Source organism: Gracilinanus agilis, chromosome 6 (assembly GCF_016433145.1).
Source record: "Gracilinanus agilis isolate LMUSP501 chromosome 6, AgileGrace, whole genome shotgun sequence".
NCBI lineage: Eukaryota > Metazoa > Chordata > Mammalia > Didelphimorphia > Didelphidae > Gracilinanus > Gracilinanus agilis.
This window is the reverse complement of record NC_058135.1, coordinates 273,761,959-273,788,266: the sequence shown is the minus strand read 5'-3', so window position 1 is coordinate 273,788,266 and position 26,308 is coordinate 273,761,959. Positions and strand designations below refer to the sequence as shown.

At 34.6% G+C, this 26,308-nt stretch overlaps 1 protein-coding gene across 1 annotated transcript; it reads left to right on the top strand.

The window, feature by feature from the left end:
- The first annotated feature begins 20,460 nt into the window (after window positions 1–20,460).
- On the top strand, window positions 20,461–21,357 carry LOC123251671 (vomeronasal type-1 receptor 4-like). Its single transcript, XM_044680979.1, has one exon. It carries the CDS (start codon window positions 20,461–20,463, stop codon window positions 21,355–21,357), a length of 897 nt encoding a protein of 298 aa, XP_044536914.1.
- Window positions 21,358–26,308: the final 4,951 nt, after the last annotated feature.

Here is a 26,308-nt window from a genome sequence, read left to right as displayed (position 1 = left end):
ATATATATATATATGCATATATATATGTGTGTGTACACATATATTTTTTATTTTTAAAACTTTTTGTACTTATTTACTTAAAAATGTATTTTTTCCTGAATTTTTAATTTTCTTATTGCTTTTCCTTTTAATTTTTATATAGAATAATTAGACTTTTTTCCCTTTTTTCATTTCTTGTACTTAAAGTACATATAATCAATATCAATCCTTTTTGATTTTACAATAATATAAGTTCAATATTAATGCATACTCACAAAGCCTTAGTCTATGGAAACCTGACATGAATTGGTAAATATCATGGGACTATAATTAATGATTCTGTCTGATTCAAGGAGAGGGGAACAAAAGAGCCACAATGTCAATGAGACCACCAAGTCCAATGGGATTGGTGAGAAACTGCACAGTACCTAGCACCACAAGGTCAAAAAAAGACAGTACCAATCCAAAAAGGATTGACAGAACTTTCTCATGGCAATACTGAAGGACTTAAACTTAGTTTGGGGTTCAGGGTTGCAGCTTTTCTGACATATGTTAGAGGCTAGACTTCCTTGAGCTTCATCCTAGCTAAGTACCAAAGGTTGGCCATTATCCTGGCTCACCCTATCCCTGAAAAGTGCAAGCAAATTAGGCCAGGGAAAGACACTTCCATTTCTCATAAAAATTTGGTCCTTTTCTTTCTCTTATAAGTGTGGTAATAGTCTTGGCTATTGAATGGGTAATTACACCATTGCTTAAATCACTTTACTTGGACCTTGATTCAAGAACCTGATATAAGTTTATTTTCCCCTACATTTTTGCACATAAGATTTTGATATTTTACATTTCATTCACAAGTTAATTTCTCTCTTATTTGGATTTTTAAATTTTTAAATTTTTTTTTTGCCAATTGATTCACACAACTCCAAAACTCAGCCATGTATTCTTAGCTGATTGGGATATTAGCCTTAAACTCTCTTGAGGGGGAAAATGTATGTATTATAATCTATAATGTAAAGTTTAAATTCTTTTGAGAGTAATTTCAGGATAAGAAATATGCCATCTGCCCAGAATCCAGACAATGAACTTGTTTGGAGAATGCACCATGATGATGTCTTCAGAAATCCTACACTGCATCAAGATGATTCAAAATAAACTATGGGGTGCAGTTGCTAGAACTATGGGGAGATGAATGCATTTGTTTTGAATGTGCACTCGTATGCCAAAGGGGACTGCCCCCAATTGGCTTTTTGTCAATGCACTTAGCAATCATTGGATCATTGCTTTTGTCCTCTTTTCTTTTTATCCCCAAATCTGTGTAACTTAAAAGTTTCCCTTGGATCTCTTAAGACAGATTTACACAGCCCAACAGGTGGATGCCCTATTCAATTTAAACAAAAAGAGTGAATATGTGGGAAGCCTATAATAGAAACAGAGTCTCAAATAGATAAAAATCTGACTCCTCTTTTCACCCCTTTTTTGATCCACACCCTTTCTTGTTGAAAAGTATTGTGGCCTTATTGAAAAGCTTAAAGCTCTTAGCAAACCAGAAGTCAAGAGGTTAAAATTCTCCCCTTTGGTCAAGAATGCAGCTGCTGGGTCTCAAAGAGTGGTTTTAGACATTTGAGGTCAAAAAATTCAGGGACTTCCTGACCCAGCAAAATATTCCCAGACTTAACTGATGATGAGGCAGTTACAATCCAGCCTTGTACTCTTATCTTCACCTTGAAGTTTCTGAGGTTTCTGTGTGTTGTCTAAACTAATTGCAATGTCTACAAAGCTGTAAATATTTCTCTGTGCTTTTGGGCAAAGGGGAGTTTGAATTTTCATATATAATAAACTTGTGACTCAATGGCACTTTGGAGAAGCAGCTGAGTTAACAGTCAAGATCGTCTCCCATGTCCTGTTACTTTCTTATCAACTAAGCTGTCCTTATCAGAGTTTATANCGTCTCCCATGTCCTGTTACTTTCTTATCAACTAAGCTGTCCTTATCGGAGTTTATAAATAGATGTAAACAGACCCCTGCCCATCCTAAATCATTGATTTTTATCCCTGAATTAAATCTCAATTGGCATTATTCATTTAATATAATTCCATAGAATTAGTGACTATTTTATGCATTAAAAAACTTTGATATACATCTAATGAAGTAAGGACAATGACCTAACCTTAATTTCACAATACAATTATGATTAATTATTTTAAGATAGAGTATAGACAAGGGCATTTCACTACATGTTCCAACCCTGAGAACTCTTTGGTCACTTGTGCTCCTGACTAATTTAATCCACCAATTAAAATGTATATTTTGGGTTGAACCAGGCTAGAAGGGACTGTAGCAATAGATTACTATTTAAACTTGAAGTTTATAAATGTTATGTCTTGAACAAGGGGGAAGGGGTCTCAGATCATGAGGAAGGTCTTGTATTCTATTTATTGAAGTGAAATAGTTCCTTTAAAAATAGTTATCAGTTCATAACTGTGGCTGACAGACCTTATTTACATATTGGAGAATTTTAGGGTTATAATCCCAATAAAGCCCGAGTTCAAAAATGGCCTCCCAAACTAGCTGTGTCACCTATTTAATTTTTTGTATCAGTTTCTTCTTCTGGAAAATGGATAATCATCCCCAGAGGCAGAGAAAGATAGTCTGGGTAGTCAAGACATCAAAGCAACCAATCTCAGCATGGCCTTTCCCTAGCTACATGACCTCCATCATGATATTGGGCTTCTCCTGGTTTTTGTTTCTTCTTCTATGTACCATGTTCCTTCTAATTTTGACATTCTGTGATGTCCTTTGAAGGTAGGCCCTGAATCTTACTTTGGGTAAAGGAGTGCCTTGTATCTCTCTAGGAAGGAAGATATTGATTTATCCCCATAATTAATAGTTAAAAATTACCCTCTAGATATATAGAAAATGAGTTTAAGAAAGAGGAGTTGAAATAAGGAGATCAGTGGGCAATGAAATCAACTAGAAAATATAAGAAGTAATTTAGATAAAACTCAATATATATTGAGAAAGATGCTCGTAAGTAGTTAAAGAAATTCTTATAGAATTGGCAATGCTAAGATAAACAGAAAGGTAAAATTTAAAAATGTACCAAAGAGAGAAAATTAGGCAATGAAATGAAGTAAAAATTAAGATATCTAGAAAAAACCATTCATGAATAAAGAACAAAATAACCAATTGAAAAAAAAACTTGGATTTAAAAAATTTGAAAAGGCTAATAGTTATGAAATACATAAAATGCAGAAGAGTTAGAAAGAGTACAGAATGGAAGGAGCTCTTTGAAAACACATTCTGATATTGATATAAGATAAATTTAAACTTTAAATTTGTTTTAATTTAACTTTTTAAATATTTACTAATATTACTGTGTAATATCTCATAAAACTTTTACTTACCTCACTCAAAAATCCTGAATTGAGTTTTTAAAAATCTTTCTCCATTTACCTTTCTAATGTTTAATCCTTCCCTTATTTCCCCAAAGGAGGAAGGGATTGTTATTGTACATTCAGTACATTCATTTTCAAAGCCTGCCAAATCCTTTTCAAAGTTCTTTATCTTCTTTTCTTATCTCTTTACTCTACTTTTTCCTGTGGCTCCAAGAAAAAAACTGTAATTGTATCAGTTTCACCTCTAAGTTTTTTTCATTTTTTCCTCTGGCAGAAAAGAGGAATCTGTGGTGTTCAGTTAAAAACACTAAACACTTTTTAACCATTAATCACAAAATATTTTCCTGAATATTTCTTGCCCATTGGCAATAACCAGTCAGGTTTTGAGTCTACCAAACCCAAATCAAAAGAATGAAAAAATTGAGGAAAATATGAAACACCTCACTGATAAAACTACAGACCTAGAAAATAAAACCAGTGATAATTTAAGAATTATCGAACTACCATAAAATCATGACAAAAGTAAAAGTCTGGACATCATTCTACAGGAAATTATCCACGAAAACTGCCCTGACATTATTGAACAAGAGGGAAAAGTGGAGATTGAAAGAATCCACAGATCACCTCCTACATTTAATCTCCAATTGACAACACCCAGGAATGTTATAGCCAAATTCAAGAACTACCAGACCAAGGAAAAGATACTACAAACTACTGAGAAGAAAACATTCAGATTTCATTTAACCAGAGTTAGGATAACACAGGACCTGGCTGCATCCACACTGAAGGACTAAAAGGCATGGAATATGATATTCTGGAAAGCAAGGGAACTGGGTCTACAACCAAGAATCACTACCCAGCAAAATTGACTATATTCTTGAAGTGGAAAGTATGGTCATTTAATAAAATACAAGACTTCCAAGCATTCCTAAAGAAAAGACCTGACTTAAACAGAAAATTTGATGCCCAAACACAGAACTCAAGAGAATCAACAAAAGATAATAAAGGGACAAACAAACAAACAAAAAAACTTTTTAAGGGACCCAGTAAGTTCAAATGGTTTGTATTCCTAGAAGAAAAGAAGATTTTGGTAACTACTAAAAATTGTTATTGTCATCAGGGTAGCTATAAAAAATATACTTACAGGGAATAGTGACAATCTGTATTGGATGAAATATCAGTATACTTACATATATATGTATATATGCATATAAACATGTGTGTGTGTGTGTAAACTCTGAGTAAAAATGAAAATAATGCTAAGAGAAATGGGAAAATAAATAAAATGGGGTAATTCAATTTGCCATAAAGAAGTGCATAGGGGGATGGAGGGAAAAGACCAGTACAATAGAAGGGCGAAAGAGGTTGGAGGCAATCTCCAAGAAAATTTTAATCATTATAGTGGAAAGGGTTAGAAAGATTCAAATGATAGGAAAACCTCCAACTCTAAATTCAATCATCATCATCAACAATGACATCATCATCATCATCATCAAGAATAACATCAACATCATCGTCATCATCATTAATATCAACATCATCATCATTGTCATCAACATCGAAATCATCAACATTATTAACATCAACATCATCATCAAAGACATCATCAACATCATCAATATCAACATCTGAATCATCAATAAAAATGTCATCCACATCATCACCATGAGCAACAACATCGACATCATCAACATCATCATCATCATCAACATGGACATCAACATCTAACTATCCATGTTTTCTGGGTCTAGGAAAGATTTTTGCTGGATGGCCTAACCTAATAGTGTATTGTGCAGAACACTGAATGAGAGCCAAAAGACCTAAACTCTAGGTTTAAGTGCCACTATGTGATCTTTGGTAAAAAGAATGCTTTCTTTTTCTTGGACTCAGCTTCGTCATTTATGTATGAGTGAAGCTTACTTGGAATCTGCATTAAGTTAATCAGTTAAATCAAAGAATAGGCCAGGTATAAACAAGAATGAAAACATAATATGTTAAAAAGAAATTAGACTGGTCATGGAATAAGTGTGAGGATAAAAGGTGGACAACTCAATTTAAACTGGAATATTTACAATGTAGTGGAAAGGTAAGAAGGTTCCCCAGTATTTGAGGGACCCCTGTAGAACATTTGTGGAAACGCGCTCATCAGTATCATCAGATGGGCAGGCATGAATGAGTTGAGACATGTCTCCATCTCTGGCAAGCAGTGTAGCACCACTCAGACTGAGAATAGAGAACTAAAGACTCCCAATGCAATATAACATGTTTTTTAAAAATTGACAGCACTATATACAATAGTTTTCACATTTACGATGCTGAAAGCTATAAAGAAAAAAATTAAAATACAAAATCACAAATGCTGGCCCTTTATTTTGGCTCCCAAATGACAAGTTCTATATGCTCTGTTGTTGGAGAATTAAGATTTTACAACTTCAGATATTTTAACTAACATTTAAACTGATGGCATTTAAGGCCAATATAGAGAATACTCCACCTTAGAAATAAAACATTGACAAAACCCAAAATTTTGGTTTTCAAGCTTCTATAAACAGAAGCTTTTCAGGACTTTGTAATATCATTTCTGCTATGCAAAATGGAGAACAGGATGATTGACAGCAGTTTAGGATTTGGAACCACCGAGCTTGCCATGATCCAGCAAGGGACAGACAGTTGAGGGCAGACTATATAAACTTGAATTTTGAAAAAGAGGCTCTCTCATTTTGGAGAAGGGGATTTCTGGTGGGAAGTTGGTTGGGATCCTGGATAGGCCAAATCAATCCAGGATACCTGAATCCAATTCTATTCACTACCACATTCTCAACTGCTGTGTGAAGCCGAACTATATATCTTAGTCAATTGATCATCAAGGAAGAAGTAACATCAATTCCATAAAACAAACTGGTTCAGGCCAAGCAGCCTGGCTGGCTAGGTTATAATTGAGGGACAAACCTCTCGAGCTGATAATCTCAGACCTGATTACCTTAAATTGATAACACCTGATCATCAGTAGTTTTAGAAAAGCTTTCCTTACACCTCTTTCCTTCAGCCCTATTCCCTTCCCTAAGTTTTTTGCTATTAAATCCTAAACTTACTTAGGCGGTTGTCATCATTACCCTAAGGATCAATCACATATCCTTGGATATCTAAGGGAAGAGGGATTACTCAAATTAGAGTTAAGTATCAGTCAATAGTATTGTCCATCAGCTTTGAAGCCAGGATAAGCAATCAAGGCAGCTGTGGGATCCAATTCACAACCTCCTATTTGATCACTTATTCCTGGGACACTGTTATGTTGAAGCTTGGTGTTTAGCTTAGTTACAAGTATTCCTATGGGGTCTTGGTGTTCACTATCACTATCTGGTATTCATCTAGGGATTCCACTCTCACTCAGCTTCAGGTCCTCATATCATTGGAGGAACTTGGGCCATCTTATCATCAATATTACAGTCCCATATCAGCACATACAACTCATTATTACAAAAACCCTTAAGTTCAAATATTGTATACTATATGGAACTTCTCTATACTAATTAGTCCAAAGCAGTTACCTGGATTTAGATTAAACTTAATTTATGAATCTTAATGAAATGTTGGGGTTTAATTTAACTTGGACTCCAATACTTTAGATCACCTTCCATTCAAATCTTCAGCCAGTCATTCAAAGTGATTTTTTTCTGCCCTACTGCTTGTATTTCTCATCTGTACCATACCAGCCTTTCTCCTTCTTCCAATAGGGTAAGGGTGGGGAAGGGTACATAACTGCTTTGCTTTACTCTCTCTGTCTCTCTCTGTGTTTCTCTGTGTCTCTCTCTATGTCTCTGTCTGTCTGTCTCTCTCTCATTGTGGCCAAAAGTGCTTAGGGTCAGATTTAGGATGATTCAATTCTGACATTTACCTAAACATGGACCAACATTAGGTCCATAATATAAAGATACATACCAAACAGCCATTGCCTCAAGAGGATTTGTTACAATCAAATGTGAAGTTGCTGAAGGATCTTTCACAGACCTCCAATTAAAAAGCCAATGACATATACATATTAAGTGACAAATTTAATATAAATTGTACCCCCTTATTCTGTTTGAAAATCCCTTTTTATTTGATGTTAGCTTCCCCTTTGACTGAACCCACACATGTGTATTGTGGAGAGTCCTAGAGGGATGTTAGGTGTTACAAACCACCTAGGAACTCCACAGGACCAGTGAAGCACAAACCCTTGGTTTATGAAAAATGAAGTTTATTTTACAAAAAGGAATAAAAGGAACTGGTAAATATGATCCTAAATCTATCCAAACTAACTCCACCCAACTGTCTAAGTCTCTTTGGAAAAGAGAGCCTTTCTTTTCTTCTGTAGGCCCTGCTTAATCTCCCTGTGCTATCTAAGAGAAACCCAAAAAATGCTATCTGACTTAATCTAACTTAATAACAATAATTAATAAGGAAGAAAAAGGAAAAACTCTACGTTTAGCTTCTGTACTAAGTAACTCAAAGTTATAGGTGGAAAACTTTGAAATACCTTAGCCAATAGAATTCTGCTAGATGAATCACTGCCAGATGAAGATTGGTCTCAGGGAAATTAGTTTCTTCTAAGTGAAACCTCTACCTGGATGTCAAAGATTTTCTCCATGAAAATCTTAACTCTCCAGAGATAATCTCAGAACAAAACTACCAAATTCCTCCTTCAGCTTGTTGGGAGAGACAAAACCTCCCTCCAGCTTGGTCACAATCCAAGAAGGAAGTTAAGCTCATTTATTTCCACATGTAGACCCACAATTCATTTCTACCCAGAATCCTTTCCCAGTGCTTCTCTCAAAATTCCCTTCCTTCAACTAACCCTAGAAATCAGACTATCCCTAACTATATTCTTACACAGGTACTAATGGAAGACTCCAGATGTTATAACAAGTATAAACTATAAAAAGTATAAAATATATAGATATATAACAAACAGATGATATGCAAATATATTTAATGTATCATTTAAATGTGAATTAAAGTTTATTTTCTAGAAAGTAGTGAACTTTATGGGTGAATAACTACAGGAATTAGGGAACATAAATATTAATGAAATATAATAGGAGTGTCTGAAACAGTGAACCAGATCAGTCGTGTCAAAATGGGATTAACTCTCCCCTGCCTGTTTTTAGATTTAATCACCAGAAGGGTATACACCCTCACTTTATACTTAAGTGTAAGGTCTGCAACCCATCTGCTAAAGTGGGTGACAACTCAGAAACTAGTGATTACCCCATCCCACCCCCACGGGCAGTCATAAGAAAATTCTAAAACTGTGATTGGTCCACATAAAGTGGAAGGAAGGCACAGGAAGTGACATGAAGAAGGGTCTTTAAAAGTAGTGGCAACTTCCTGTGACCAACTCTTTTCTCCTTTGAATTTGGCCTTGGAGGACCTCTGGCTTGGGACCTTTGACTGCTTCTGGTAAGACTGCTTTTGGATCTTCTCTTTGTACTACCAAGTGGGTGAGTGAAAAGGGTTGACTCCTTTCCTGGAGAACATAGAAAAGGGTATTTCATGATAACACATATATAGCCTTTATCAGATTACCTCCCATGTTAGGGAAGAGGCAAAGGAGGGAAGGCAAAAGAGAATATGAATCACAAAATATCAGAAAATAAGTATAAAAGTCTTATCTACAATTAAAAATTAGGTATTTTTTTAATGAACAAAGTTCTTGTTTTTACTGGGCAGAAAACAAATAAAACTAGCAATTATTTCATGGAAAGTTCAAAGACAGAAACAGGAAACTTGACAAACTTTAATCCTAGCATAAGGGAGGAAGGCAATGGAAATTAAGGAATTAAATCAAACAGCAAAAGCATTTATTTTAAATAATTAATTTCTACCTAACTTAGCCTCAAACTATCTTTCCCACATCAATATACTTGCTCTCCTTTACACATTAAATAGTCCTACCAAACTATATTTTTGCATGTTCCTCTGATGTCACTCCATTTTTTAACTCCTGTGCCCTGGCTATTAAGTGTGCCAAAAATGCATATTCTTACCACAAATTATTTATAAATGCATCATTTTCTTTATTTTTATCTTTATTATTTATACTGGCAATTATTAATTGCAAAGAGATTTTATATGGGTAGCTAGGTTTACCATTGGTCAGAGCACTAAACTTCCTGGAATAAAAAAGAACTGAATTCACATCTGGCCTCAGACATTTAATAGTTGTGCAACCCTGGGAAAGTCAAAACCCTATTTGTTTTCTCATCTGTAAATTAAGCTAGAGAAAGAAATGACAAACCACTAAAATATCTCCCCTGAGAAAATTCCAAATGAGTCACAAAACATAGAACATGACTGAAATAAGTTAACCAAGCTTTTATATACCCACTTTGAGATTTGCAAGCCACATGACATGTTAGCTCATTTGATTTTCACAAGACCTATTTTTGTTCCCATTTGATGAATGAGGAAACTGAGAATGAGAGAAGTTAGGTAACTTGTCTCATGAGAATCTGAGGCATTTTTTGAACTCAGGTCTTCTTGGCTCAATTCCAGAGCTCTCACCCCTACTCTCTAAACTGAAAATCAACAATTAATAGCTTTACAAATGCTTAGAGTATGATTTTGGATTTATAAGATGTAACTTTGTGATTCAAAATGAGAATTTAATCTCAGACAAGAGTCTGTGTACCAAAACAGATTAAGAATGTAGTTAGAGAAAAATACTTGACTTATAATTTCAAATATGTGTATTGTTATAATAATTATAAGTTTGTTACAATATTAATAAGTGATTCCAACTCAGTGATTGAAAACATAGTTCAAGTATGACCATCTCCATGATACCATATGTTATCCCCCCATTGCTAGTCCACAAACTCAGTTCCTTTTATTTCTCTTCTTGTTATGCTGCATACATGATCATTTCTATATATTTATATCAGGACACACAGCATCTCTCACCTTTCACAACAGAATATAAATTTATTTACATTTGAAATTCTTTTTTATTTTTTTGTTCACAATTGCAGTAGCTTAGCTCTTCTCTGGACATATTTTATGCTTGTTTGTTTTCATTATTCTGTTATTTCAGTCATGCCAAATTCATTTTCACCTCATTTAAGGTTTTCCTTCAAAGATACTACAGTAGTTTGCCATTTACCACTCCAGCCTATTTATAAAATAGGAACTGAGACAAACAAGGGAAATTAACTTTTCCACAGTCACAAGAAGTGTCTAATCCCAGATTTGAAACCAAGACCACCAGTTTTCCTGATTCTAGGCTTAGCACCTTCTCCACTGCAGCACTTCAGTGCCATTTTGGCCCTTAGTAGGAGCAAAAAAAAAAATCTTAATGATTGTGTAGGATGTTTAAGGGGAAAGGAAAATAAAATGTGAAAAGTTTTGAATAACAATGGAAATTCGCTAGTCTTGATCATGGAAGTGGAACACTCATGGGAGCAGGCCATAACTGTAGGCCAAGGCAATGGAAGAGATTAAGGACTTAGGAAGTTAGGTGCCCTGTGGGAACATAAATCAGTAAGTTTAAGTCTCTTAAGAAAGGAAAAGGAGTTAAGAAGAGTGGGATTACAAAGAGGCTCAACCTCATAAAATCAATGTGTCTTTCCTGATTTTTGGCCTAATTCTTATATCTCTTTCTCTATAACAGATGGAAGGTGAGAAAATCTTGAGCAGGATTGGTCATCAATTCCTTTTTTTTCTTAAATTAAATAAAATTAAATTAAAAATTCCTTTTTTTTCTTAAACCCTTACCTTCTGTCTTAGAATCAATATTGTGCAATAGTTCCAAGGCAGAAGAATGGTTAGGGCTAGGCAATAAGGGTTTAGTGACTTACCCAAGGTCACACAGCTAAGAAGTGTCTGAGGCCATATTTGAACCCAGGACCTTATATCTCTAGGCCTGGCTCTCAATCTACTGGGCCACCCAACTACCCCAATGGAAATCAATTCCTAATCTGGAATCATGTCCCATTTGTCCATGGACTAAACTTAGCCATAAATTTCTTCTTTATTGCAAGGATTACAAAACAGAGAGATTTCAGGGAGATGTATAACAAGCAGAAAAAGTTGTGTCAGTTTCATGAGGGCCCCTGAGCTATAACCAAAGGAGCACCTCATCTGGAATCCCAATCCAGTGGCTCATGTCCTCATTAAATCTCCCCAAGAGCCACCTGACATTTATTTGACTATTTCCTCTATTTTCTTATAGACAAGATTAATTATTCCCCCAACTCTTCACTGATGCCACACTAGAGATTCTAAATAAGCAAGAGGCTTTGTAGAAAATTATAAACACTAAAGTTAAAAGCTATCTTTTTTTAGACAGGTTCCAGATAGTCCTCACAGTATAAATTCTCTGCCGATGATATAACTTCCCTGCAGAGAAATGAGCTCAGACAGGGTAGTCATTATAATGTAACCCTGGACCTTCACTATAGGTTACATAGATGATTGTGCATACATATATAGATCCTCAAACAAAGACTTGCAGTTGTGCTTTCTGCTTTACTGACGGAGCCACCCTGGTAAGTGACTGACTATGCCTTAATATGAAACATAGATATTGATAGAACTGAAGAGTAATTTAAATTTAATGGTTGTATGTGTAGAGTGTAGCACAAGGTCTTACTGAATGCTTAATGAATGACTCAATTGGTGAAAAAGAACATTAGGCAAATACCTATTTACCACTCTCTGTGCTGTGTGGAGAGACAAAGAAAGAAGAAAAGAAAGGCTAATAGGATAGAGAACATTCCAAGAACTATGTGCAAAGAGGAAAGAGAGACAGAAACAGAGAGAGAGAGAGACAGACAGACAGAGAGAGAGAGAGGGAGAGAGAGAGAGAGAAAGAGACAGACAGACAGACAGACAGAGAGAGACAGAGAGAGAGAGAGAGGGAGAGAGAGAGAGAGAGAGAGAGAGAGAGAGAGAGAGAGAGAGAGAGAGACCCAGATAGACAAGAGAGACAGAGACAAACAGACAGAGGCTTGAGGAAAATATAAGAGAACAGATAATTGGATTTTAGATAACTGGAAAATTATCTAGAAGGCATGGTTTTGGCCAAAATGGTAAGGAAGCTGGGTGGGGGGTCAAGAATGGTGAAGGAGGTGATCATGAGGAAGTAATATTAAAAGTGTGAGAATGAGTGATTCAAGGTAAAGACATCCTCACTCCCAGCATGGCAGAGACCTATCTCCTATATTCAGAAAGAATGTGATCAAAGGCTGAAAGGCTTTTTGAGTAAAAGAAAAGTGTAGCAAAAGACCTATTTTCAATATTCTAGAACCTGTCTTTTGAGAATACACAAAATTTTCAAATTTGAGAAGTTACTATTTTACTCTTTGAGACTTTTTTTCTGCCTCCTATATTTCCCCATCGCAATTTTACTTATCAAAGGATCCTCCCTGCTCTCACTTGTGCTTTACAATATACATACAAGTGATTCAGTGCCTTCTCAAATTCAAAAAAAAAGTTCTTTACTTGGGCTATAAAGGTTCTCAAACCTCTTCTAAAAATAAAGGGAGAGCAATTAGTACTATGTTGTGCTGGAAAGAATATTTATTTTGGAGTTAGAGGATCAGGGCTCATATTCTGGGTCTGCTACTTTCTGCCCAAGTTACTTTTGGCAAATCCCATTCGTTGTTTCACCTTCAGTTTCATACTACAAAAAAGAAAATAATAGTAATAATAATAACACTTTGTACCAGTTAAGTTCAAAATTCATTTATTTTATTGATATCACATCTTGATCTCTCCACTGAGGTAGAAAAGATTCTGTGGTTCTCTAACACATAGAATGGTCCTGATTGATCCATACTTGCACCAAAGTCATTTAGGGGCAAGGTGCTATAGATATTTAAGTTATTTTTAAGGTCTGCACCATGTTTGTGAAACAAGGAGAAGAAATCACTGCATATAGGTTTTTTTAATGATATTTTATGATCAAAAATATTTTAAAATGAAGTACTAATGAACTCATATTTTTGAACTCTTAGCCACTCAACTCATATCTGTTAAAGCTTGCTCTTAAAAAATCATATATATATATGCATATATATATATATATTCATTCACAAAACCCTCAATGTTTTAAGCAAAGGAGGAAAGAATAAGAAAAGCAGTCAGGTATCCCTTGGGAGAGATGATTTTCAGGAAAATCCCTAATACAAACTAAAATCATAAACATTCAGTAACATTTATTAAACACCTACTATATATCAGAAATGATATTAAGAACCAAAACTAAAAAGAAAGACAAAAGACAGTTGGTTATTGAATTGATAATGATCAATTATCAGATTATAATGTTAATAGAGGGAAGATGCTACAATTACAAAGAGTAGATAGAAATACTTCCCTTAGAAAAGAGGATTGTAGTTGAGATTGGAAGAAAACCAGGAAAGTCAAACTCAATGATGGAGATTGAGAGTATTCCTGGTACTGAAGATAACCCTAAAATATATGGATGGCAGTGGTTCAACTTTTTGTTTTTAATATAGCCAAAAGACTACTCGATCAGAGAGTACATCTTTGGAATAAGGTTTAAGAAGGCAGCTAGTGTTGTAAAAGAGCAGGTTATAAAAGGCTTTGATTGCAAATACTTCATTTTTTGTTTTGAATTTTATAGGGAGTAAGTGTAGTTTACTATTAGGGCTGTTGAGATACAACTATATGTGAGAAAGAGCAGTTTGACAGATGAGTGAAGGATGGAGTGGAGTGGAAAGAGTCTTAGGACAGGGAAACTAAGTAGCAGGCTATGGAAATGTCTGACCATGAAGTAATATGACCTGCCCCAAGATCCAAGTTGTACAGGAAGACAAAAGAAAGATTATTGAACAGAACTTAGAAAAGAAAATACAGATAGACTATGGCAAAAATTGATATGAAGTCTGTGTGCAAAGTGAAAGTGAAGAATCAAAGATGACACTGGTTTCATTCTATTCTTTGTTTAAGCTTCAGTTTCATACTACAAAAAAAAAGAAATAATAAAAATAATACTTTGTACCAGTTAAACTCAAAATATATTTCTATTATTGATGTCATATCTTGATCTCTCCACTGATGTAGAAAAGATTCTGTGGTCCTATCTCTACAAACATATGGAATGATGACTTGGAAGATCTTGGGAATTTTAAGGGAAATAAGAAAGTTTGAATGAGGGGAGAATTTAAAGAGAGAGATAATTAGTTAAATTTTTGAATTGTTAAGTTTAATCCATCTGTGTGACATATGTTGATATGTCAAGAAATAAGTTGTAGATGTAAAAATGGAAATCAGGGGGAAAGTTAGGTCTGGATAAATAGATTTTAGAGTCAGTATAGTGATGTTACTTAAATCTATGTAAAGTTAATGATGTCAACAGGTGAAATAGTATAAAAGGGGTTAATAAAGATGATCAAGTTTCTTGTTTCTAATAATACCACCTATTTATTGAATTGAAAAAAAATTAAAATCACATCACCTATATCACTCAGATTTTATTCCATTTTATCCACCTTAAAAATCATTTCTTTTTTCTTTACATTGACAATCCCATTAGAAGTCAATGAATTATTGGGTGTTGAATATGACATAAACTTTTTGCCAGGAAGGTTAATAGGGGTGGAGAGTAAATCTTAGCATTCATCAATTAGAGACAATAATTAGTGTGCTCCTTAAATGTAAGATAAATAGGTTGAAAGTGATATATATATAAAAGGATAAAACACCATATTTATATGCATATAGAATGTATGTGTATCTATATGAAACTACACATGGGAACATATGTACATATGAATATTAAATAAACATGTGTAGATGCATCAGTATAAATATGAAAATAATTTTATAAGGATTATAATTAAATTATAGAAATTAATTAGATTAATTTAGAGATTTGAAGTAATTTAAAAGAGAGAAAAAATGGGAGTGATTAAAAAACTCTAAAGAGAATTAGGATGTGAATAAGAAGGAAGGTGGTGGGAAGGTAAGTAAAAGAAGGGAGGGAGAAAGGGGGACTGATTAAAAGAAAAACCTTGATATGGAGGGAAAGAATGAAAGAAGAAAGGGCAGGATTAGAAGAGGAAACAAAAATAATGGGGAATACAAGGTAGTAAACATAGTTGAGCCTGGGAATGAAATGAATTCAACTATTAAAGGAAAGCAGATAGCAGAGTGGATTATGAACCAAAATCTTACCTTATATTGTTTATAAGAAACATTTGAGGCAGGTAGACACACAGAAAGTAAAATTAAGAGGCTGGAGCAGAATTTATTGAGCATCAACTGAGAAAAAGAAGACAGGAATGACAACCATGATCTCAGACAAAGCTAAAAAAATATATCTGATTAAAAGAGACAAGGAAGGTAATTACATTCTGATAAAAGCAGTATAGACAATAAAGTACTCAGAACTCAACATATATACACCAAATGATATAGCATCCAAATTTTTAAAGGAGAAACTATTGGAGATTAAGGAGGATATAAATAGTAATATTAAACTAGTGGGGGACCCCAAAATTCCCCTATCAGATCTAGATAAATTGAACCAAAAAATAAATAAGAAAGAAATAAAATAAATGAATGAAATTTAAGAAAAGATCAGTTAACAGATATCTGGAGAAAATTGAATAGCCATAAAAAGGAATATACCTTCTTTTCACCAGCACAGGGTACATATACAAAAACTGAACATGTACTAAGGCATCAAAACATCCCAAACAAGTACAAAAAAAGCAGAAATAACAAATGCAACTTTTCAGATCATAATGCAATAAAAATTATAATTGATAAGGGTTCATAAATAGACAATTTAAAAATTAATTGGAAATTAAATTATCTAATTCTTCAAAATGGGCAGGTCAAAGAACAAATTATAGAAACAATTACTGATTTTATTGAGGAGAATGACAATGAAGAAACAACATATCAAGATTTATTTGATACAGCCAAAACAGTACTCAGGGGAGTTTATATATCTGAGTGTCTATATCAAAGAGAAAGAAAAAGAGGAGATCAATGAATCAGGCATGCAACTAAAAAAAATTAAAAGTCCTCAGATAAAGACCAAATTGAAAATCCTAAAATTCAAGGGAGAAATTAATAAAATTGAAAGTAAAAGAATTATCAAACTAATGAATAGGATGAGGAGATGTTTCTTTGAAAAAAACAAATAAAAGAGATAAAGTATTGGTTAATCTAATTTTAAAAAGAAAGAAGAGAATCAAATTAATAGTATCAAAAATGAAAAGGGCCCCTAATGAAGAGGAAATTAAGACAATTATTAAGAGCTATTTTGCCCAATTATATGACAATAAATATGACAACATAGGTGATTTACAAATAATTTACAAAAATGTAAATTGCCTAGATTAGCAAAAGAAGAAATAGAATACTTAGATAATCTCATCACAGAACAAGAAATTTAACAAGTTGTCATGGAATTTCCTAAGAACAAATATACAGGACCAGATGGATTCACAAGTGAATTCTATCAAACATTTAAAAAACACCTTAACCCAATACTATACAAACTATTTGACAAAATAAAGAAACTCTTTTATGACACAAATATGATACTGATTCTCAAGCCAGAAATACCAAAAACAGAGAAAGAAAACTACAGGCCAATCTCTTTTGTGAATGTAGATGCAAACATTAAATAAATCACTAGCTAAAAGGCTACAACAGCTTATCACAAGGATTATTCACGATGACTAGGTGAGATTTATACCAGGAATAAAAGGATGATTTAATATTAGGAAAATCATTTGCATGAATGACCATATTAACCACCATGCTAATAGAAATCACATAATTATCTCAATAGATGCACAAAGAACCTTTGACAATATACAACACCCATTCCTCCCCAAAACCCTAGAAAATATAGGAATATGAAGGACTTTCCTCAAAATAATAAGCAGTATTCATTTAAAACCATCAGCAAGTTTTATCTGCAATGGCAATAAGTTAGAAGCATTCCCAACAAGATCAGGAGTTAAGCAAGGATGCCCACTATCACCACAACTATTTGATATTGTGCTAGAAATGCTAGTGGTAGCAATTAGAGAAGAAAAATAAATTAGAGGGATTAAAGTAGGCAATGAGGAAACTAAACTATCACTCTTTGCAGATCATATGATGGTATACTTAGAGAATCTGAGAAAATGAACTAAAAAGCTAATAGAAATTATTAACAATTTTAGCAATGTTGCTGAATACACAATAAGCCCACATAAATCACCAGCACCTCAATATATTTGCAACTAAGATCAGCAGCAAGAGTTAGAAGAGAAACTCCACTTAAAATCACTCTAGGTAATTTAAAATACTTGGGAATCTATCTGGTAAGACAAACTCAGGAATTATATGAACACAACTACAAAATGCTTTTCACACAAATACAACTAATTGTAAACAATTGGAAAAACATTAATTGTTCATGAGTAGGATGAGCTAATATAATAAAAATGACAATCCTACATAACTAAGTTTATACTATTCAGTGCCATAACAATCAAATTAAAAAAAATACTTTTTTTGTAGAATTAGAAAAATATATAACAAAGTTCATCGGGAAGAATAAAAGATGAAGAATATCAAAGGAACCAATGAAAAAAATTTGAAGGATAGTGGCCTAACAGTACTAGATCTTAAACTGTACTATAAAGCAGTAGTCATCAAAACAATACGGTACTGGCTAAGAGATAGAAGAGTAATTAACTGGAAAAAATTTGTGATCTTTGGGTTTTTTGAACACTAGCTTGGTGAGGTCATTTATACTTTTCTGAAAAGAACCCATTATTTAACAAACACAACTGGAAAAATTAGAAAACAACATGGAAAAATTATGTATAGATCAACATGTTATACCCTATACTAAGATTAATTCAAAATGTTTAAATGACAAATAGAAAGAGGGGAATTATAAGTAATTTAGAGGAACATGGAGTAGTATACATGTCAGATTTATAGGTAAGGAAAGAATTTAAAATGGAGCAAGATATGGAGAACATTACAAGAAGTAAAATGAATAACTTTGATTAAATTAAATAAAAAAGGTTTTGTACAAACAAAACCATTGCAAGCAAAATTATGAGGGAAGCAACAAAATAGGGAATAATTATAATAAAAATCCCTGACAATGGTCTAATTTCTCAAATTTATAAGGAACTAAGTCAAATTGTACAAGAAATCCAATCATTCTCTAATTGATACATGGTCAAGGGGCATGAATAGGCAATTTTCAAATGAAGAATTCAAAACTATCAATAAGCACATGAAAAAGTGTTCTAAAGCTCTCCTGACTAGAGAAATGCAAATCAAAACAACTCTGAAGTATCATTTTATACCTATCAGACTTCCCAATATGACAATAAAGGAAAATAATAAATGTTGGATGAGTGGGGCAAAATTGGGACACTAATACAATGCTGGTAGTGTTGTGAATTAAAATAACCATTCTGGAAGGTAATTTGGGATTATGCAAGGGCTTTAAAAGAATGCATGCCCTTTGGTCCATCAATACCACTACTACCACTACTACCCCAAAGAATTAATAAAAACAGTTTGTACAAAATTATTTATAGTTATGCTAATTCTGGTGGCCAAAAATTGGAAAATGTAGGGTATTCCTCAACTGAGGAATGGCTAAACAAATTGTGCTATATAATGGTGATGGAATATTATTTTGCTATAAGGAATAATGAATGGCTTAATTTCTATACAAATTACAAATACTTTCATTAACTTTTGCATAATTAAATGAGAAGAACCAAGAGAACACAAACAGTGCAATGATCCAGGACAATCTCGAGGGACTTATGAGAAAGAATGCTATCCATATGGAGAGAAAGAACTGTTGGTGTAGAAGAGCAGAAAAAAATTATTTAATTTATCAGTTGTATATATGGGCAGAGGTTTAGGGGTTTTGGTTTTCAAAAATTACTCTAATACAAAAATGAATAATATGGAAATAGGTTATGAGTGCTGATACATGTATGACCCAGTGGAATTGCTTGTCAACTCCATGAAGAGGGAGGGAAGAAAAATAATTTAAAATCAATAAATCAATAAATTTTTACAAAAAGAAGAAAAGCTGGATGATGCCAATGCCACTTCAGGTTGCTGAATAGAAAACAAGATCCTAGGAAGAAGCTACGATGAGAGGAGCTAATAGATTTCATCACTTCACTCCACACAGCTTTCTATGGAAAATTCCCTTTGAGGAAAAATTCCATACTAGTGATCTGTAGGACTTTGGCTAAATGTAGTTAACAAAAATTCACAGTTTCTTATGATGTCCTCCTTAAATATTGAGAAGTTTCTGTTTCTTACTGATGACTAAATTCACAATAATAAAGAAAAATATTAAACTATACTGTAATTTAAAAAAGTAAAAAGTAAAAAGGGAGAAGATTTACATTTAAAAAAGAGTGAGGGACAAATGAACAAGGAACACAAAGCTAGAAGATAAAAGAGTTGCTAGTTGATTAAGGGTCTTGGTATGAAGCATATAGAAAAAACAATTTAGCTGCTGCAAGAATGAAGAATAGAAAATGAAAAGAAAAGAGCAAAGTAAAGGTCATTGTGAGAAAGCACAGGTGTATAGAACTTCTTTTTTATTATTTGATCTCAGAGTCCTTTACAATTTTTTAGCATGCAATTATTAGTTTTCTTGTAAAAAACTTTTGAGTGGTTTGCTATTTTCATCTCCATATTATTTTTACAGATGAAGAAAATGAGGTATATGGATTTAAGTGACTTCCTCAGAGTCATAGAGCCATTTTCAATGAATTAGAAAGGATTTCAACTTAAGTCTGGCTGACTCATCACAATCTCCATTAAACCACCTATATAGCCATGTTTCTTCAAACATTGGGAAAGAAGAAATAAAAATTAATTTACCCAAGAAAAGAATTTTGGAATTCAGTAGGAAAGTACTATTTTCTGTTGCAGAAAATTTGGGGTCATATTGGAGATAAGAAGGTAATTGAAATTCAATGAGAATATTTTAGTAAATAGTAAGGATAATGTCCTGTGTTTCTCTGTAAGTCACACTGAATTTGAGAGCAAATAATTTTCACCACACAGCTAAGGAATGCTGACTTATAATGAAATTCTGGGAATAATATATCTGCAAGTAACTGCAGTTGGATTTCTAGGGAACTATATCATTCTATTCCTAAATATCTATAATTTCTTCATTACCCATAGGATGAGACCTGTAGACCTAATTATCATCCATTTGGCCTTTTCCAATGCCATATTGCTTCTCTTTGGGGGAATAACCAGTGCATCAAGGATTTTGAGGGTGAAATGTTTACTGGAAGAGCTAGGAATTAGAGTCATAACATATATACAGACAATGGGCCGAGGTCTCTCCCTAGGTAGCACCTGCCTCTTGAGTGCCTTCCAGGCCATCACCATTAGTTCCAACAACTCCAGATGGGCACAGCTCAAAATCAGAGCACCAAAAAGCATCATTCCGTGCCTTTTTCTTTGTTGGGTATTCAATCTGCTTTTAGATGTGATTATATTTTTCTGCCAAATTAACCCCCAAAATAGCACAGATAGTAATTATGGATGCATCTCTGGATATAGGATCCTAGATATGAATAACAAGGATAACTTAAAAATTAGAATACTTACATGTGTCCATGACTCTTTCTTTCTGTGTCTCATGAGTTGTTTTAGTGTCTACATGGTTGTTATACTATACAGACACAGGAGGAATGTCACTCATATTCATAATAAAAACCGATCCATAAAAATATCTCCTGAAACAAAAGCAACTCAAGCAATTGTGCTTCTAGTGAGCACCTTTGTTTTGTTTAATTTATTCAGTCCCATTTTTATGCTGTATATGTTCTATTTTAAATATCCAAACTCTTGGATGATACATACTTCAGCCTTTCTCTCTCTGGGATATCCATCAGTCAGTCCTTTTCTTCTGATCAGGTTTGATAACCAGATTCCCAGGACTTGTGCTCATTGAAAGGTCGAAAAGATGCAAGGCCTCTATCACCCTGAAGTTCAAACTCAACAAATACCTATATAGGCATAGAGACTTAAAAAGTTTCAACTGGAAGGACCATTTTAGGACATCAAAGGCAGTTGAGTGAAATATTCCTGAAAGTAAGGAGCAGGATTAATTGATTCTGAAGAGATAATTACTTTCTTAATTTTAATTTCCATATTTGGTAAATCATGAAAAATTCCAAAGCATCTAAATGAATCTTTAAAGAACAGTCATTATTCTAAGCTGAAAATGTGGAATTTCCTTAGGGTTGTGTAATACAAATCCCTTACCCTATTAACTTCATTTTACTTTTGATATTGGAAATTTGGGGACACTTGCACTGATTTTGAGGTCCCTGATATAAACTTCCTTTGGAAGTTTAGAGGACTTTAAAACACATTTCCCATGATTCCTCTTGTGTAATACAGGTGGGCAGGAAGTGTGATTATGTAGACAAAGGCATAAAGTCTCACAACTTGATTGGGACACTCTCTTTCCTAGGAAGCAGCCAAGGGGAAGGTATGCTGGCAATTTGAGTTATATCTTAGCAGGCACATGGTTCTTTTTAATTATCAATATGGCTGTTAATAAACCCATAATATTTTAAATTATATCTTTCTATATTATATTTTAACAGTTATTGCAAGCAATGAAGGGATGTAATTCTCAATTTTTTCTGATAGCATAAAAAGCCATGAAATTCCTGCCATGATTTTCTACCCTTCCCCCACAGAAGGAACTCTGAGACACCTCCTGATTCTCTCCATAGTCTCAGACCTGCTCTTGTGCTATTTTTGGCCATTCTGTTCAGTTCTTTTGAGCAACCTTCAAGTAGGAGTAAATTTTTGGTTTTGTTTTTTCTCTTCTTCCTGTTCTCCCCAGCCACATGGCTGCTTTCAGGGAAAGGGGAAAGTGACTTTGAATACCATGTTTTTCCTGATAGCAACAGTTTGTTTTTGCCTGCCAATCATTATCCACATTACCTTGGAAGTTGCTTCAGCCAGTTTGAGTCTCTCCAGCCTGATTCTTCCCTTGGGAAGAAGCTGCTTCTGGCTTCTGACTCCCCCCCCACCCAATGCCAGTCCTGGTAGGTTCCCAGTACCTATCCCAGCTCCTGCTAAGCCATTCTGATCCCCTGGGATAGCTGATGCTCCACTGGAATGCCAGTGCCATGCCTAATGCTGCTGATGCCTCTGTTGCCAACTCCTGAGACTCCTGCCACCTGCCCCAGCTTTGGGAAAGATTTGGGAAGTATACAAAAGAAAAAAAAACCTTCTTTCTCATTGCATGCACCTGTGACTTTCCCAGGGGTGTTTCCTCATAGATATTAATGACTTTTAACCTGAAGAAAGCTTCTCTAGCTACCTTCCCCCACCATGAGTAATCCATCTGGTTCTTCTAAAACCTGACCTGGTTAAGATGGTGGCAGAGTAGAAACAGGGAGACTTTCTCTCCTTACCAACTAATATAGCATACCTCCAAAGGGTAAAAAATACTAAATCCAGAAGAAAGAAGGGACCCCACAATAGGGCTCAGTATTGAAGGTACATGGGATTTGGGCATTTCCATGCTATTAGGGGGGAAAATAGTTCCCATCAAAATGTGAGCAGATCAATCCTCCCCCACCACACCCACAGTACCAGAGGCAGAAACTGTGCTCCAGAATTAGAGAAAGTGGGAGCAAAAAATCTAGCTCCTTGGCAGCTAACTGGCACCACTAGAAGCTTGCCCCTGGGAGCAGTAAGACCTGAGAACCCAGGTGGCTGGAAACCTCAGACCTAGGACATGGGAGTGGTTCTGAGAGAGGCAACAGCAGTGCCCAGTGAAATCAGACTGAGAGGAAAACCTCAGGTGGTGGAGCAAACATGGGCCAAGTTCTCAGCTCTGGAAAACTGGCTAGGACCACAGGGGCTTGACCCTAAAAGCAGCTAGACCAGAGACCCCAGGAAGCTGGAAAACTCAGACCGTGGACACAGGAGTGGGGCTGAGAGAGGCAGCAACAGTGCCCAGCATGCTCAGACTCACGAGAAAACCTCAGGTTTAGGAGCAAACATGGGCCAAGTTCTGGGCTCTCAGAAGCTGGCTAGGAACATGGGAGCTTGACCCTGAAAACAGCTAGACCAGAGACCCAAGTAGGGTCCTCAGAGAAGCCAGGAGACTCACAAAGTAGCCTCAGAGAAAAACTGATCCCTAACTCAATACAAAGAGAATAAGATTGCCTTACTCAGACTTTTGGCAGATAAAAACATAATGATGCCAAGCAAGGCCCAAGAAATAAACAAGAAGACCAAGAAAAAAACTAACACTTAATAATGTCTACCAAAAAAACAGAATACAGATAAGGACAAACAATTAAAGACATCTAAACCTTCACAAAAAAATGGAAATGGTTCACAAGATCTTGAAGAATTCAAATCTGAGATCATGAGAAAGATGAAAGAGATCTGGCAAGAAAATAACAGTTTAAAAGGCAGAATTTCACAAATGGAAAGTGAGGCTAAGAAATCAAATGAATTGATAAGCAAATTGAAGACCAGAAGTGATCAGCTGGAAGACTTGAAGAACTAGATAGACAAGACTGAAAAGAAAAACTAAAAGATTATAGCTGAAAACCAGCCTCTAAAGGCTAGAATTAGGCTATTAGAAGCCAATGATCTCACAAGACAAAATAATGAAGCAAAGTTGAATGACTGACAAAATAGAAGGAAACATGAAATATCTCAATGAGAAGTTAATAGACCAAGAAAACAGGTCTAGAAGAGACAGCTTGAGAATTATTGATCTTCCAGAAAAATTAGAGACAAATAGAAACCTAGATAGTGTATTACAAGAAATTATCCAACAAAACTGCCCCAATGTCCTCGAATAAGAAGCCAAAATAGACATTGAAAGAATCCATAGATCACCCTCTACACTAAATCCTCAGAAGACAGGAGCCAGGAATATAATAGCCAAATTCAAAAGCTTCCAAGTTAAGGAGAAAATATTACAAGAACCCAGAAAGAGACAATTCATATATCAAGGAACACCAATCAGGATTACACAGGATCTGGCAGCCTTCACACTACAAGAACACAAGGCTTGGAACATGATATTCAGAAAGGCAAGAGAATTGGGTCTACAACAAAGGATCACCTACTCATCAAAATTAATTATACACTTCCAGGGGAAAGTATGGACATTCAACAAGATAGAAGATTTCTAAGCATTTGCACAAAAAGACCAGGACTAAATAGAAAGTTTGATATCCAACCACAAAAACAAAGAGAAACATGAAAAGGTAAATAAGAGAGAGGAAAGAAAGACAACTCTGACCTTTAAATTGCCTTTATCAAGGTCTTCAATGAGATCATATTATTTGTATTTCTATATGGAGAAATATTATGTGTAATTCTAAAAAAGTATACTCACTATTATAGTAATTAAAAGAATTAGTAATAAGGAGAAGTAGGAGTACTAAATTGTCTAAGAAGATATTGGGGGGGAAAGTGTGTGGGGGGAATAGAAGATGGCACCAAGACTAACTTGAAGGAATAAGATAAATACAATAATCTATACCACATAAAGAGATCATGGGAAGGAGAGGGGAGGAATACTATCATAAGAAGGAGAGGAAGAGAGCATAAAAGTAAATATTTAAACCTTACTCTCAGTGGAATTAATCCTGAGAGGGAAGAGTAGCTAGATCAATTAGGACATAAAAGTCTATCTAACCCTATGGATAAAGTCAGAAGGGACAAACCAAGGGAGGCAGTGGGTGGGGGAGTTCTTAAATGGAGTGGAAGGGGGGGGGGACAGAATTCATTAGACCTAAAAATAATAAGAGGGGAATAAAAAAGGGAGGGGGTGGAAAGGGAAATAAATCAAGGGAGGGGAAAAGTATTGATTTAAAACAAACCACCAGTTTGAAAGGAAATATTGTAATAGGAAGGGGTAGAACTAGGAGAATATACTAAAATGTTGGGGAATACACAACTGATAATTATAACTCTGAATGTGAATGTGATGAACTCGCTTATAAAACAGAAGTAAATAGAGTGGGTTATTATACAAAATCCTACCATATGTTGTCTACAAGAAACACACATGAGGCAGGTGGACATACACAGGGTTAAGGTCAAGGGCTGGAGTAAAATCTTTGTGGCTTCAACAGAGAAAAAGAAGGCAGGAGTGGCAATCACGATTTGTGATAAAGCCAAAGTAAAAATAGATCTGATTAAAAGAGATAGGGAAGGTAACTACATCCTGATAAAAGGCAGTATAGATAATGAGGAAATAACAGTACTCAACATGTATGCACCAAATGGTATACCTTCCAGATTTCTAAAGGAGAAACTGGCAGAGCTCAAGGAGGAAATAGAAGGTAAAACCACATTAGTAGGAGATCTAAATATTCCTCTATCAGATCTAGATAAATCAAACCAAAAAATAAATAAGAAAAAGATAAGAGGTGAATGAAATCCTCGAAAAAAATTCGAGTTAATAGATAATGTGGAGAAAATTAATAGGGACAAAAAGGAATACAACTTCTTTTCAACTGCACATGGGACATTCACAAAGATTGACAATGTGATAGGGCATAGAAACATTGCAAACAAATGCAAAAGAGCAGAAATAATAAATGTAATATTTTTAGATCGTAATGCAATAGAAATAATAATCAGTAAAGACACATGGACAGACAAACCAAAAACTAATTGGAAATTAAATAATATAATTCTCCAAAGTCAGGTAATTAAAGAAGAAATCATAGAAACAACTAATAATTTCATTGAAGAGAATGACAATGATGAGACATCCTACCAAAATCTGTGGGATGCAGCTAAAGTGGTACTCAGGGGGAAATTTATATCATTGAGTGCATATAATAACAAATTAGAGAAAGCAAAGATCAATGAATTGGGCATGCAAATCAAAAAAACTAGAA

Excerpts from the sequence above, each read along its gene's own strand:
- LOC123251671 (XM_044680979.1), top strand. The coding sequence starts at position 20,461 with ATGCTGACTTATAATGAAATTCTGGGAATAATATATCTGCAAGTAACT.